Below are 16,042 nucleotides of genomic sequence, written 5' to 3'. Positions count from 1 at the left end.
CAAGGTCACTTCAGGCAGCCAAAAAAAAAAAATGTAGTCTGTCTATCTAGTGTGTTCCTAAATCCAGGAATCTCCCAAAAAATACACCGCCATCAGGGAGTTAGGCTCTATTCACACTAAATCAGATCACTACATCGAAGGCATCAACGGGAGGACCTGCTGATGTATTCCCTAAAGGATGCCTACGACATATCCCACTGTAAGGCCCTGTTCAAATTGAGTTTTTTGGCACTGATTTTGATACGGAGACTGCGTCGGTATTGGCGCAAAAAACGTCCGAAATCGCCCCCAATTGATTTAAATTGGAAGCAGAGACTTTTTTTTTCCCTCGGGCGGCTTTTAGCCGCTCACAGGAAAAATGGCGATATGTCCTTTCTTAGTTTCCGAGTGACTTTTGCGATGCTTTTTTTTTTCCCGTGGTCCTTGCATTCGTTTCCATAGCCGCGGGCGAAAAACGCAGTAAAAAAGCGCAGGCAGGTGAAAATCTTCCTCAAAATTCCTTAGAAAAAATCTGCGTCCGAATTCCTTGTCTGCAAAAACCTCTTGTGTGAACAGGGTCTAAAGGCATACAGAAGAATATGTCGCTAATAGGCTCCTGCTGTAACATAACATTTAGGGTATGTTCAGACGCTCAAGTAAAAACGGCTAAAAATTACGGGTCTGTTTTCAGAAAAAACCGCCTCCTGGTCTTTAGCTGTTTTTGAAGCTGAAAACATTTTTTGGAGCTGTTTATCTATTGACACAATGAAAAACGGCTCAAGAAGTGACATGCTGCGTTTTACATAGCGTTTTCTTACGCACCGTTTTTTTAAACAGCAACATAAAAAAACCAGCAGTTTTTCCCATTGAATTCAATGGGCAGATGTTTGTCGGTGTTTAGCTACTGTTTTTCCAGGCATATTTCGAGGCATTTACGGCATGAAATACACCTGAAAACTGCTTGTGAACATACCCTTACAGTGCAATATTTTTACTTTATACCTTTCATAGTCAACTCTGCCATTCCATACCATGAAAAAAAAAAAGGCATGCCAAGGACACTATTTTGGCAGACGCTGGATGAATTTTTAGCCGATACATTTGGCGTATACACTGGGAGCTTTTCCGGCGCACATGTCAAACATAGGGCCAAAACGTGATGGCCTCAAGGGTGGTTTTACACAACCAAATTTCCTGGCCGTTAACCAGCTCCGATTGACCATATAGCATGTCGATGGACGCTCGTTTAGCTTCATTTCCATGGAGAGATGGTTGGACTGTATGGGGACAAGCGATCGTGAATTAGATTTTTGTCCCCATACATTTGCATCTTGTCGGCAGCACATCCCCTGGTTACACGGGGAGATTCACTCCTGACAAGCGACCATTTTTTTCCCCACGTAAAACATGAGATCAGACGAAGAATGAGCGTGTGTTCGTTCGTCGGGCTTATTAGTGTGTGGATCATTGGCCTGTGTAAAAGTGCCTTAAGAGAGAGATATTGTAATATCTGTCCAGGATGTTTAATGACATCCCTGTTGACATATACATTACAACATTGTTTACATCTCCTGAGCCATTGAAGAAATGGTAATGATCTGGAATGCCATCTACTTTATACAGTGGATATAAAAAGTCTACACACCCCTGTTAAAATGCCAGGTTTTTCTCATGTTACAAAATCAGTCCAAGATGAATAATTTCAGAACTTTTTCCACCTTTAATGTCACTCATAATCTGTACAATTGTATTGAAAAATAAACTGAAATCTTTTAGGCTGGAAAAATAAAGAACAAAAATATGTGGTTGCATAAATATGCACACCCTTAAACTAATACTTTGTTGGATTACCCTTTGACTTTATGACCGCATTCAGTCTTTTTGGGTAGAAGTCTATCGACTTGGCAATTGTTGCCCACTCTTACTTGCAAAAACACTCCTAATCTGTCAGATTGCGAGGGCATCTCCTGTGTACAGCCCTCTTCAGGTCACCCAACAGATTTTCAATGGAATTCAGGTCAAACATTCCTTTTGGAATCATGGCCAAAAAGTAAAACTTTGGTCTCATCAGACCATAACATGTTTTCCCACATGCTTTTGGCAGTCTTGATGTAGGTCTTTGCAAAACCTAGCCGGGCTTGGGTGTTTTTCTTTGTTAGAAAAGGCTTTTGTCTTTCCAGCCTACCCCACAGCCCAGACATATGAAGAAAACAGGAGATTGTTGTCACATGCACTACACAACCAGTACCTGCCAGAAAGTCCTGCAGCTCCTTTAATGTTGCTGTAGGCCTCTTGATAGCCTCCCAGACCAATTTTCGCCTTGTCTTTTCATTACGTTTTGAGGGATGTCTAGTTCTTGGTAATGTCACCATTGTGCCAAATGTAGTTCACTTCTTCATGACAGTCTTCACTGTGTTCCATGGTATATCTAATGCCTTAGATATTCTTTGGTACCCTTCTCCTGACTGATGCCTTTCAACAATCAGATCCCTCTGATGTGTTGTAAGGTCTTTATTGGACCATGGCTTTTGCTGTCACATGAAACAAAGAAAATGTCAGGAAAATCCTAATAGAACAGTTGAACTTCATATGGGGTTACTCAGAATCACTTTAACTAATGGCAGCTGTGTACTGACTACTATTTAACATCAGTTTAAATGTGATTGGCTAATTCTGAACACAACCACATCCCCAATTATAAGAGGGTGCTCACACTTATGCATCCACATTATTGTAGTTTTGTTTTTATTTTTCCCCTCTAAAGGATTTCAGGTTTTTTTCAATGGAATTGTACAGATTATGGATCACATTAAAGGTGGAAAAGTTCTGAAATGATTCATCTTGTACTGATTGTTTGACATGACAAAAACCTGGCATTCTAACGGGTGTGTAGACTTTTTATATCCACTGTATGAGAACTTCATACCGACAGTCAGACATGGTGGTAGAGGTGTGGGGATGCTTTGCTGCCAATACTGTACGACCTGAATTCAGCACTATTTTAGAGTGCCAGGACATCTGATTGTAAGTTGTTGCTGAAGCGTAGATGGGTTATGCAGCAAAACAATGATCCAAAATGCAAAAGCAAGTCTACATGTCAATGCTTAAGTAGAAACAAAGTTTAAGCTTTGGATTACCCTAGTCACAATCCTGGCTTCAATCCATTGCAGATGCCTTGGGCAGGTCCTGCAAGAAAATCCTACCGGTGTGCCTGAATCAATGCAATTCCGCAAAGCGAAGATGTCTAAAAATTCTTAACAGCTATGTGAAGGACTCCTATTAAATTTTTATAGGAAGTGTATGGTTACAATAAATGCTATAGGAAGTACAACTAGTTATTGCATTTAAGTGGACATTCACTTCTCCATATGGCTAATATAAGTATTGAATAAGTTTTTGTTCTTTAAATCTATTCATTGATAATTCACAAACTGTTATTTGTTCTGTCTGGTTTCTTTTGTCTGTTACATTTATTTAAAGATCAAACCCCGTTTAGTTTGACAAATGCAATAATAGGGAACATCCGTTTGAGGGCTAAATAATTTTATACCACTGTGTAACTTTTTAATTGATGCCTTACAAAATAAAAATGACTTATGAACTGCAGTTTATGTACGCTCAAAGTGGTCACTTTAAAATATAGCAATTTCGGTGCCCCCACAACTGTGCGGAAGTGTTAAATGATATGATAAAAAAATTATCTGAACACGTTTGTATATAGTTTTAAGCAGTTATAAGTGCAGGCACAAGACAGTGGCATCGCCCCTGATGTGAGGAAGTTGGCCCTATTTATTGGATTTATAGGAGCAAGACAATCATCCAAATAAACGTTATCGAGTGGTTGGAAAATGTTTTCAGAAGATGACACTTGGGTATATTTGTGGTGATCTTCAAACCACTGCAAAAGAATCAAGAAGTTTACAGTTTGTCTGATCATTTTTAGAAGATTAGAACCTTGTATCTTAAAATTTATCTTAACATCATACCTCCGTGACAAAAAAATGTCTGCAATGTATTATTACGTTGTAGGGGAACGGGTTGTATGGATCAGGCTCACGGGCTAAGCCCTCTCCATATTCTGCAAGTGACAGCTGTATATTCAACACCTTAGATGTTGCGGTCAATAGCGACCAGGGCATCAAAGGTGTTAAAGAGGGGGAGGGGACCCTCGCTGCTCCTCCGCGACGCGATCGTGTGGTGCAGATAGTGGTCATGGCAGCCTGAAAGCCTAATGAAGGCACCAGGTCTGCCAGCTTTGTGCTCTAAAGGGCTTCATAGGAGCCGGTAAAAATCACAATATACATTAGTATTGCAGTATATCGTGCAAGCGATCGCTGGTTCAAGCCCCCCAGGGGGAAATTATTAAAAGTTAAAAAAAAATAAACTTTTCCCAGTTTCACTTAAAAACTATGTATAAAAATAACATAATATCTGGTATCGCTACGTTCGTAAAAGTCCGAACTATTACAATATATAATTATTTAACCCGCATGGTGAACGTAGTATTGCTTATTTTTGGTCACCTCGTCTCCCACAAAAAAATAGAACAAAAAGTAGTATGTATCCCAAAATGGTACCAATGAAAACTATAGCTCACCCCACAAAAAATAAGCCCTCACACACAGCTCGACAAAATAATAAACTTATGGCACTCCGATTAGAGCAATTGGCGACAACAATTGTTTTTTTGAACAAAATGTTTCTATTTTGTAAACCCAGTGAAATATAAAAAAGACTTTATAAATTTGGTATCAACGTAATCCTATTGACCCACAGAATAAAGTTAACATGTCATTTTTACCGCAGGGTGAATGCCGTAAAAATGAAACCCAAGAAACAATTGTCATATTTCTGGGGTTTTTCTCCATCCCACTTAACATAATATTTTATTTTTTTACGTTTCCTAGTACATTATGTCGTACATCAAATGGTGCCATTAAAAACTACAACTCGTCCTGCAAAAAAAAGCCCTCAGACGGCCATGTCACTGGAAAAAGAAGAGTTATGGCTTTTAAAGGAAAAATTACCTGGTCATTACAGGGTTAAATGTATCCATGAGCAACAAAATTGCAGTAGATCTAGTCATTTTCTCTGGGTTTAGTAGCCAGATCACATCCAGCTATACGTCATGGTCAACCTATGTTTCTTAACTATTCCATGGAGGAGACCTGCAAATCATTGTGTAGCCCCTTGACTCTTTCTCGAGGTAGTGCAGTTATTATAGATTGCCCAGGCCTCATTAGTGGTAATTAGACTATTTCGTAGAATGTTATGGCATCTCATAAAAACGATACTTAGTGTGAACCTCGTGGGTCATTTAAATGGGTTGAGTGTGTTTTCCAACAGCCCAAAGCTCAATCCCACCACCGTTTACAAAGTATCTGCGATGAATGTATATATTAGTATGCTGTATGATATTATAGTGACGAATGATGTACATTAATGTGACTTTAACCTATCAATTATTCTATTCATTGTAAATAGATTGGGGACTTGTCTCCACAGCACATAAATTTAGTATGGCGACAAATGTTGTTTGTAAATGACCTGTCAGTAATAGTATGATACTTCTGAAAGTGATGATGGTAGTTTTGGCCTTGGCGATCACATCAAACATGCAGTCCACCAGAATCTTATACTGAATATTACAAGAGAATGATGTTCGTCACAACTGATTTGTGGCATTTAAAGAGATACTAAATCTAGACATACATGAGCGAGAAATCTGAATGATAACAACCAATTTGTATCCCCTTTTATTTTGATGGGTAGAATAGCATAACCTGCTTGGTTACTGGCATGCTTCAAATGGTAAAAATACCAGAGTAGCGGGCAGAACAGCTACCATGGAGCTCCGCTAGTTAGGGGATCCACCTCTACTCTGCAGTGAGGTTCAGTTAGTAATGACTATGGATGATGGAAGTGGAATCATCTGCTGTGACATCCTAAGCATTATTCCTGTAGAGTGACATCACTTGTGCATCATTCTTGTGTTATGACATCATGATGTGCATTATTCTCATTCTGTTACATTATTGGAATAATTCCTGTGCTGTGATATTGCTTTGTGCATTATCCTGTGCTGTGACATCACTTTGCATTATGTTTATACTGCAACATCACTTGTTGTTGTTTCTATTCCATCACTGTGAGTTATTCCTCTGTGACATCTCTATGTGCATTATCCCTGTGCATTAGGAAAAGACAAAGATTAGAGACCAAAATAGCCATAGGTTTCCCATGCTTTGAACTTATTTGCTGCCAATTGTGGGGCCCCATGATTACTTGTAATACTCCTAATTCGAAGTAAATAGAAAAAAAAGGCACAAATATCCTACTAATCTTTGGTACCCAGTCAATAAAAAATATTAAAATGGAGGGTGTAAGGCACATTATCATCCTTTTATACGTTCAGTTTTCTAAAAGTCAAAGTCTTGCCATAGTGTAAACAGAGCCTTACAGATGTTGGGTGAAAATGGTCCTTCCCTTCCTAGTGACCTTTGATGAGGGCTGGGCGACTGAGGGGGAATGGTTTAGCCAGACTTCCATACACTAACATGGCAAGGCTAGAAGGAGTGGTGGTGTAAAATCAATGAATAAAAGAAAATAGACATTTTATAGGTCTTCAAATAATGCCAATTACAGAGCCGTTCATATCTAAGCGTTCCCTTTTTCCAGTTTTTACATCTACAAGTGAATGTAAGCCGTTGTGAACATTAATAGTGTTGGTTTATGATACAGATTAGACGTAAACACCGCAGATTGGCATTGGCACGATGTGGTCTAATAATGAAATAACTTTTTTTTTTTGTTTTAACAATATAAAGTTAATATTGGCCTAACAAATATTTAAGATTAACTTTGCTAAACTCTTTGCTTGTTTTGCATGTAAATGATTAGATAAGGTGCAGTTGTAAGTGTGTTAAAGACGTGTCAGTAAGTGAAAGCTGTTTAGCTATTTTAGACCGTGTTCGCACAGCGCACTTTTGCTGCCTTCATGTCTTTTCCGTCAAAACCTAAAGTGGATCTTAAAGCAAAAGTTTACATATCTCCTCTCCAATACAGCTAGTAAGCAATATTGGAAGGCTGAACAGACTGGGGACAAATCCTAATGTCTATGACCAGCTCGTGGTAAATCATAGTGTTTTGGAAAGTAGATAGTTACTTGACTGTACTGTGTGTGTTTGGTACATCTACTTTTACCTACATTTTTATATTATCGGAACATTTTTTTTAATCCTTCAGTGCACTGTCCATTTCTACTATTTCAGTTTAACCAGAAGTGTCGAGCTATAAAAATAATGTATAAAATGGATATGAAAAGAGTATAAATAAAGCAGCATCTACAGTCCTGTTCCCCTAACGGCAAATGTGGAATTCAGCCTGTCCTGTTGAGGCCCAAGTCTACCCATTATTCGCTGTGTTTCCAGGCAGCAGAAGGTGGATTTGACAGAACTTCTAATACAGATGCATTGCCATTATTCCAGTGGCACTTCAGTAAAGGAGTTCTTCTTTTTCCACATCACGTTGATGGAGTGCTTGTCCTTAACCTCACATGCGGTTTATTTTCTCAGGGCAAATAACACATACACAAAAACACACACACACATTTGTCACACTGAGCTTCCTCTTAAGCAGGAATGGTTGAGCTTGAGAACTGAATGCGGGCCAATATCCAGAGGATGAGAATTTTATCATTGCATTCTTTGTCCATACGTGATTTTAACCAAGGTCTGATATCTCAAAATCACTTCAAGCAATGTGTTTTGACAATTTTTTTTTCTCCAGACATGGTGCTATTTTACCATTATATTTTTTATTTTTTTTCCCCTGCAAAATTATTTTATGGTTTAGAAACTTGTACGATTCATAGTATATATTGGTTTTCCCACCTGCAGTTTTGGATGAAACTGTGGTGCTAGGGGGTGCACATTTTTTTGTATGGGCAAAAAAGACATTTGTCAATTTGGCATTTGGGGAGGGTAGCGTGAAGGTCCTCGGCGCTCATTCTAAATTTGCAACAGGTTGTCGTCTTTTGTGACAGAGTGGGCTTTTGCCCCCTTAAAGCTCCTACGCCCAGGTCTACTCGCAACTTCTGCACCTAAGTAGCTAGGGTTGCCACCGGGCCAGTAAACCCCCGGCCCAGCCAATATTTACACTGGGAGGCCAGTAAAGTAAAATATTACCGGCAGTAGCAAGTGGCGGCATTTTTGCATAGTGTAACAGTGCCTGTCCAGTCTTCCTGTTTAGAGTGGATATTACTCTTTTGCCAGGTTGCCCAGCCCTAGCAATATCATCAAGATAAGTGTGATTGCAGCAGGAAAGCGAGCAGAGAGCCACAGACACTGTCAGAAGCCGGACATGTTCCCACTGCATGCACAGCCCCGAGCTTCAATAGCAGAGGTGGATAATGACGGAGTTACGGGGAATCATTGTCTGTCTACGAGTTTATTCACACGAACGTCGTATACGTTTTAATACAACGGCCGTCACATGTACCCATGTATTTCAATTGGGCCGTTCACACAGACTTTGTTTTAACAGACCACGTGAAGTCCTATTTTCTTTAGTTTTCACGGATTCCTCAATAGATTCAAGTCTATGAGGGATCCGTGAAATCTGGTCCCGCACGAGTGCAACTCGGACATGAAAAATTACATTTTTCACGTCCGAGTTTGCGTTCATTCGTGTGAATAAGCCCTAAGGTTCCCAGTCCTAAGTGGCAAGTCACACTCCATGCTCCAAAACCACACCTACTTGCTACCTATTTTAGGCTACATTCATACGAAGCGTTTTTCCTATATTTAGTGTGCGTTGCGTATTGGCATTAGTGTGCTTTGCGTGTGGCATGCGTTTTTCACATCCGTGCAAGCACTTTTTTTAATTTTTATTTCTTTGCATTTCTATGTGGATGTCCTCCGTGTGCTGTCTGTGGTTTTCACGGCCCCATAGACTTCAGTGGGCGACTAGTTGCACAAAAACGCACCAATATAGGACGTGCAGTGAGTTTCACACAACGGACACTCGCTGTTCGAAAACTCACGCATATCTGAATAGCCCCATTGAAATGAATGGGTCTGTGTGCTGTGCGTTATTTCAACTCACAGCACACAGACGAGGAACACGCTCGTCTAAATGAGGCCTTAGGGTGTATTTACACTTACGTATTTTGTGAGGCTTTTTGTTGTAATTTGAATAAAAACACTGCAAAACCTGTGTAAATAAAAACAGAACCAGCCGGTGTTTTTGGGTGGAAAAGATGGTAACCCTATGTGTAGCCCGAAACTGTAAGGGCTGAATTGATTTTATTTATAGAATAGTCTAGATACTGTGAGATGGGACTGTAGATTTCTGTTATTACCGATAATTTAGGACAATGGGGATAAAGTTGACAATGGCAAATAAAACGGTAAAAAATTAAAATCTGTATTTTATTAAACTTTCTGTATGTATGGACAAATGCATATCATTTTATGATGCCAAAGTCGTTTCTGATACACACACTTGTTTGAATGAGACCTGAACATGGATATTCCCAGCTGGCTCCATAATCCTTTCTTCATATCTAATACTGTAGTTTAGTTTATTTCCTTAGCACATTGATAAGGTATATTTAATGTTATTGTGTAAAGATCATATCTTCAGATTTTTGTTAATCCCATTTTAGTCCTTGGAAATGACAAATTTATCAGCGACATTGCTGTTTATGGCTCTGATATCTAGCGTTCAGCTGCAGTTTGATCTAGTTAGAAGCCACTTTTCTCATTAAATGAGCTATTGTTGTCTAATGAATGCAATACCGGAGCCTGGACATGAAACACAATATGGTGAGCAGTGTCACATAAGACTTAAGATGATTTTTCCAATTATGAACGTATTTGCAAGACCTTGGCGTTAAAGTGATGGAATGCCAAGTTTGTGATTAGGTAAACAAGCCTAATGCTGTACCTAATATATAGATATGCTAAGAAACATTTCAGTTTATATGCAATTAGCTACTTCTCAAGTCAAATTAATTTAAGCAATTTGAGATGCAAATAGAGTATTTTCCATTGATGCCAACCGTCAAACTCTGTTGACATGAAAAGCAAGATGGGATTAGACTGAAGGGCATACATTGCTCCTGAGAGCGATGCATGGCAAATTTACAACATTACAGCCTGAAGTGCATATATTTCCAGGGGATGAGGTTAGATAAAGGACTACATTTCACAGCAGCCTGGTGACTTAACCCCATCGTTTTCCACCATATAAAAATTACTCATATTTAGCATGCCTTTGGCACTAGTATCTTGTAATCTGCCGGTTGTACCATCTGTTGGTTTGATTTAAATTTTGTTGGCATGCCTTTTCTCAAGTGTTACATGTTTTGTTTTGTTTTTGTAATTGACTGTACTTTTCTATTTATTTATATATATATATATATATATATATATATATATATATATATATATATATATATATATATTCGTTCTTAATACATTTGTCCACGTCTAAAGTTCAAATGAAAGTTAGGATATTTAGGGAAATGTTTTCACAGCTGTCAATTCTATAGTGACTTAAAAGACCAATAAGTATTTTCAGTTGCGGGTGTTATTTTATGCCGGATGATATCGTAATTATTTATTGCTAATACTAAGGCTAGTTTTACATGAGCTACGGCTGCAAATCCTGGCCCGACCACGGGTCTGATAGTCCCTATGATGCTGTTAGTTCAAGTCATTAGACCCACGGACTGGCCAGGATTTGCAGCTGTACTATTGTATCGCCCTAGTAACAAATAATGAGGATATCATCCGGTATAAAATACCACCCCAACTGTAAATCGGAAGCCTCCAGCTCTCTTGCTCACATGTAATTGGAAGCCTCTGGTCTCGTAGTCCATATCAGCAGGATGGCTCCAGCCTTCCGGGCATGCCCACAGCTGTGCTGTTCTTAAATTATGCCCTGTGACCTGCATTGTTCCACTGACAAGCGGGCATGGAGCATGCACAAAGAGAGTACCCGCAAGCATTATATATGAGAGTTGGGCATTGTGAGTAAATTTAAAATAACAAAAAAAAAAAATCAGGTGCTGTAGTAGAGATATCAATAACTATATCTAATACATAAAATAAAATCCTGTAAGGAGACAACTCTTGTAATAGTCCAGCCTGCAAATTTTATTTCGAGAGTACTAGAGATTGTAAATAATATAGACCCAATTTGTCACCTCGCAGTCCAAAGCAACAACCCATCTATAAGATAGTTGAACCTGGCTATGCTTGCAGAGACTCGGCCAATGCATATGCATTAAGAATATTTCCATATAGTAGTTCAGATTAAAATAAGAATAGTCTTGATTTGCATGTGAAAATGAATGTTTTTGCATATGCATTGAATGTCCTGAAATTCTGACCTACTATTGACACCCAGAGATGGGAAGACGGCTTGTCCCTCCTCCTCCAGATGTTCAATCTTGGATGAAAAAGACCGCTAATATTTTAGTGTGTCGAATGTCACACTCAAAAAAGCAAATCAACCGCCATCCAGGCTCCTTAAAAAAAAACCTTTTCAATGCTTCGCCTTTTAACTATTTCATACTGATTTTATAATTTCTTCTCTTCAATGTTCATGCACATTTCATATAGGAAAGACTGGACCGCTCTCTCTTTTTCTGAACGAATCAAGCCATAAATCATAAAATAACAATTAATCATTACTCGGTCAATAGAGAAGAACTTGCTATGTGTTCTGACTTATTCTCTTGGTGGGAAGGTTAAGGGCGGGTTCACACATGGCGGAATTTCACTTAAATTCCGCTGCGGACACTCCGCAGCGTTAATCCGCAGCGGAGCCGTTTCTCCATTGACTTTCACTTTAATTTAGCAGTGTTCGTTTACACGATGCGTACAATTCCGCTGCGGAGCATAGGCTGCGGAGCGGAATTTGGTGTCCGCAGCATGCTCTGTCTGTTGCGGAGCAGTGGCGGACTGGTTGCGGACTCATGGCGGAATTTCTCCATTGACTTCAATGGAGAGTCAAAATTCCGCAATGAAGTCCGCAGATCTTATGTGTGCTGCGGAGCGTATTGTTTTTACTACCATGACATTTCTTCATTCTGGCTGGACCTATGTATTTCTAGGTCTACAGCCAGACTGAGGAAGTCAATGGGGCTCCCGTAATGACGGGAGCGTTGCTAGGAGACGTCTGTAAATAGTCACTGTCCAGGGTGCTGAAAGAGTTACGCGATCGGCAGTAACTGTTTCTGCACCCGGGACAGTGACTACCGATCTCAATATACATGTATCTGTAAAAAAAAAATATAAGTTCATACTTACCGAGAACTCCCTGCGTCTGTCTCCAGTCCGGCCTCCCAGGATGACGTTTCAGTGTAAGTGACGGCTGCAGCCAATCACAGGCCAAGCACAGGCTGCAGCGGTCACATGGACTGGAGCGTCATCCAGGGAGGTCGGGCTGGATGCCGAAAGAGGGACGCGTCACCAAGACAACGGGCGGTAAGTATGAATTTCTTTGACTTTCACTAGGGAAAGTGCTGTCCCTTCTCTCTATCCTGCACTGAATAGGGAGAAGGGAAGCACTTTTCCTGCAGTCCGCAGCGGCCAGTCCGCATCAATTTTCTGCACATTTTGTGCAGATCCGCAGCCGTAATCCGCAACCCGGATTAGGTGCGGCATTGATGCGGACAGTTGCGGAGGAATTCCGCCATGTGTGGTCATGCCCTTATTTCGGTTTATGCAAGTGTCTGTATTCTTCTGGTCCGATATAGATTTTATTGATTTGATTTAGTATTTCTTTGCTTTATACTCTGGCACTTTTAAAGTTGGTTTTGTTTTAAGGAGTCAATGTCATGTAGGGTTTACACGAGAACTTCAATGATTTTCTCCATCTACAAAGGCAATTTTGTAGCAAAGTGCAAGGTCAGACTGTACATATGTGCCAAAGTCCAAGGTCAGACTGTACATATGTGCCAAAGTCCAAGGTCAGACAGTACATATGTGCCAAAGTGCTGATCTCGGTATCAGTAGCCCACAAAAGTGATTATCCGGGAGTATAAAATATTTACAATTCGCATTTATCCACTTTTTAGTAGCTCCATCCCATAATGCATCACTGATAATACAACAATAGTATGCATTAAGTGGATCCTGTCTGTAGGGGCTATAATAATACTTATTGATGGGTCCAACTAACCATATTGGGAACATCACTTTGAGATGCGGCTTCCCGTGCCAATTCCATGTACTGTTCAGTCTACATTTGAAGTATTAACACTACTTTGGAACTACTTTTCAGAATGTATTAAGAATTTTCTGAAATAGCAATTTTAAGTATTAAGACTCATAAAAATTATTTTCTCAATGATCTCTGTTGGAGTTTCCCTTTGCCAAACATACAGTAGCTTTGTTTTTTTCCTTCATTATAGCCTACATGTCCCCAAATAGTCAGCACTGCAGATTTAATTGGATAGAGCTGTAAATTCCTTTCATGAGCACATACTATTTATTAATGGGATTAACCGTGCTATCTGAGTGATATTATGCCCACTTTGTAATACGAAATAATCTGATTAAGCCATGTATTTCTTTTTTCTTTCTATATAGATGGTCACAAGAACAAAGAAAATATTCGTAGGAGGATTATCGGCAAATACAGTAGTAGAAGATGTAAAGCAATACTTTGAGCAGTATGGCAAGGTAAGTTACTGTTGGTTAACTCCCTATTTGTTTGCTTTGAGAGATATGGTGAGGATCCATATAAATAATTTTACTTGTTTGCCCCCCCCCCCCCCCCCATTAAAAGTTGCGATTAGTTTTGATTCTGAACATTTATTTGTGGTTCTGATCTGAAGTATTGCACTTTTTTTTTGTTATTTTTATAAAAACCCTTTGTTCCATCTTAACTCTGGAGCTGTCAGTGTTAGCGGAATGGTTAGCCAGCAATTTCTGTATTGGAATTGTAATAGTTTGTTTCTGCCATTGTTATATTTTCCGGCTGAGCTCGGCATCCTGAATAAAGTCTAGCACTTTTGGTTAATGAAAAGAATGCAGCATTGAATTGTGCATATGAAACTGCATCATCCAGAAGGTATAGAACTCAAGACTTTCACAGGTAGTTAGACTGAAAACAATTCTCTAATGGTTTTGGAAGCCACTGACAAGATCTTGTCCACATTTTTCATGCCATGTTGAAAGTAACCAGATGGTATACGCAGTTGGGCACCCTGTTAATAGAAAGATTTCATGTGTTCAGCATTATCGCACTTGTTTTGTTTTTATCATGTATGGAAACATATGGACATCTAAGGTTTAATGGTGGTTTGGTGTTTTGATTCCTAAGATATTATAGATTGAATCCTTTATTATGTTGGGAGTCTCTCTTGTTGTACCTATTGTGTCAATGAAAGAATCAAGACACGGTAGATCAGTATGCTAAATGTTCTCTTACATGGGCCGTGTAAATGAGCGCCGATCAACAAGACAGCTTGCTGATCGGCGCTTATTTGCTCCCTTCACAAGGAGCTATGTATAGGGACGAGCGGTGGTTACTCCGATCGCTCGTCCTCCTACGTTATTATCAAGTCGGCAGTGCGTCGCTCTGTTTACACAGGGAGATGAGCTACTGACAACGATAATATTTTTCATTTTTAAAAACGATACGATCAGGTGATGATCGATTTTTAAATGAGTGAGATGTGCAGACTGAATTGTTATTTTTTGGGTTAGAGGTCGTGTATACCTGACCACATTGTATTATAATGCTGTTCATGTGATATATTGACTGTTAAAAAATAAAAATTAAAAAAAATTGCCATAAATATGCTATGTAATCTCTGGTTTTAGTTAATAGGAACTGCCATAACCCTTTTATAGAATTTTATTATTGTCTGCTAGCTGTGACAATCCAGACTGCGATCCTTACGCCATATGAAAGATTAGAATATCATATTTTATATGCTACTAAAACCACTAGGTGGTTCACAGCTGGAGGTATAGCTATTTTAGGTGATCACTCTTCCCCTCCAGCCTCAGTCTCTCACACTGTGTGAAGCAGCTTCATGCTGATAGGACAGTGTCAGAGGCTGTGACTTGGCTCCACCTCAGGAGAATCTCTGGTGTTGATACCCACTTGTCTAGTATGGCCTCATTTACATATTTAGAAAAACAGCTCATAACTTAAAAAAAAAATTTGGGGCACAATAGAGATAAAATTTAGGCCTACATAATATATTATGTTAGTAGTAAAGGTACTTTAAACCTAAAGGCGATCGCTCAAAGTTATAAGATAAGCATATTATATTCACAAATATTTATGACGTCATTAGAGCTTCACGTAGTGGCATATTACATAATGTAGTAATGAGGCAGCAATGTTTCTGCACTCCTTGTCAGCAATCCCATTGAAGAACATTAGTCAGCCTCTCGCCGGCATGTAATAGCGGCTTATATGAAATAATAAGCGTTCAACTGTAAAGCAAATGGGGATAAGTTTGGCTTTAACTGTTGCGTTCTTTTTTTTAAATCGAGAGCAACATAAAAATAGTATATGCTGCACGTTTCATCATTTCCCCCGTTCAGATTTTCTTATTTCACAGCTAACCCGTTTTATAACTTGATAAGAAATGGCTGGCCATGTATAGGAACTAAGGTGAAGTCAGCACCTACTGTTGCTATTATAATCGTATTATGTTGGTACGTTCCAATTTTACTGGCTTTGCTTAAAGCACCCTACCACTCCACTAAAAGTTCTTAGCTAACTTGAAGATCCGTGAAAATGTGCTATTTATGGAGCTTACCTGGTCTGGCACCACTGTTAGACTACGAAAGAGGGAGACCTAGAGCACCTTATTGTTAGAATTTACAGGGTGTAACAGGTGCAGTAACCAGCTGAAGGGTAAATGATGGAGCCAAGTGAGTCAATCTGCTGCCATTATATACCCCACTTCACTGTAGTTCACTGGCGGGGGCTGATGATAAACTGGAATGACATGCAGCGTAAGTTGTACATTATAATTTGTCAGACAGGACTTGGCTTATATACAACTTTATATTGTCCTGTGTTT

General features: G+C 39.3%; 1 protein-coding gene across 5 annotated transcripts in view; it reads left to right on the top strand.

The window, feature by feature from the left end:
• The window catches only part of MSI2 (musashi RNA binding protein 2), a 628,067-nt gene that overhangs the window by 151,803 nt on the left and 460,222 nt on the right, over positions 1–16,042 (top strand). For all 5 annotated transcript variants that reach the window (XM_075852821.1, XM_075852823.1, XM_075852820.1 and 2 more), the window contains exon 6: positions 13,584–13,676. In XM_075852821.1, coding sequence (XP_075708936.1) covers positions 13,584–13,676 — 93 coding nt within the window. The remainder of the gene's footprint in view (positions 1–13,583; positions 13,677–16,042) is intronic.

The sequence above is a fragment of the Rhinoderma darwinii genome, chromosome 2, assembly GCF_050947455.1.
Source record: "Rhinoderma darwinii isolate aRhiDar2 chromosome 2, aRhiDar2.hap1, whole genome shotgun sequence".
Taxonomy (NCBI): domain Eukaryota; kingdom Metazoa; phylum Chordata; class Amphibia; order Anura; family Rhinodermatidae; genus Rhinoderma; species Rhinoderma darwinii.
This window is presented reverse-complemented; position numbering and strand designations above follow the sequence as displayed.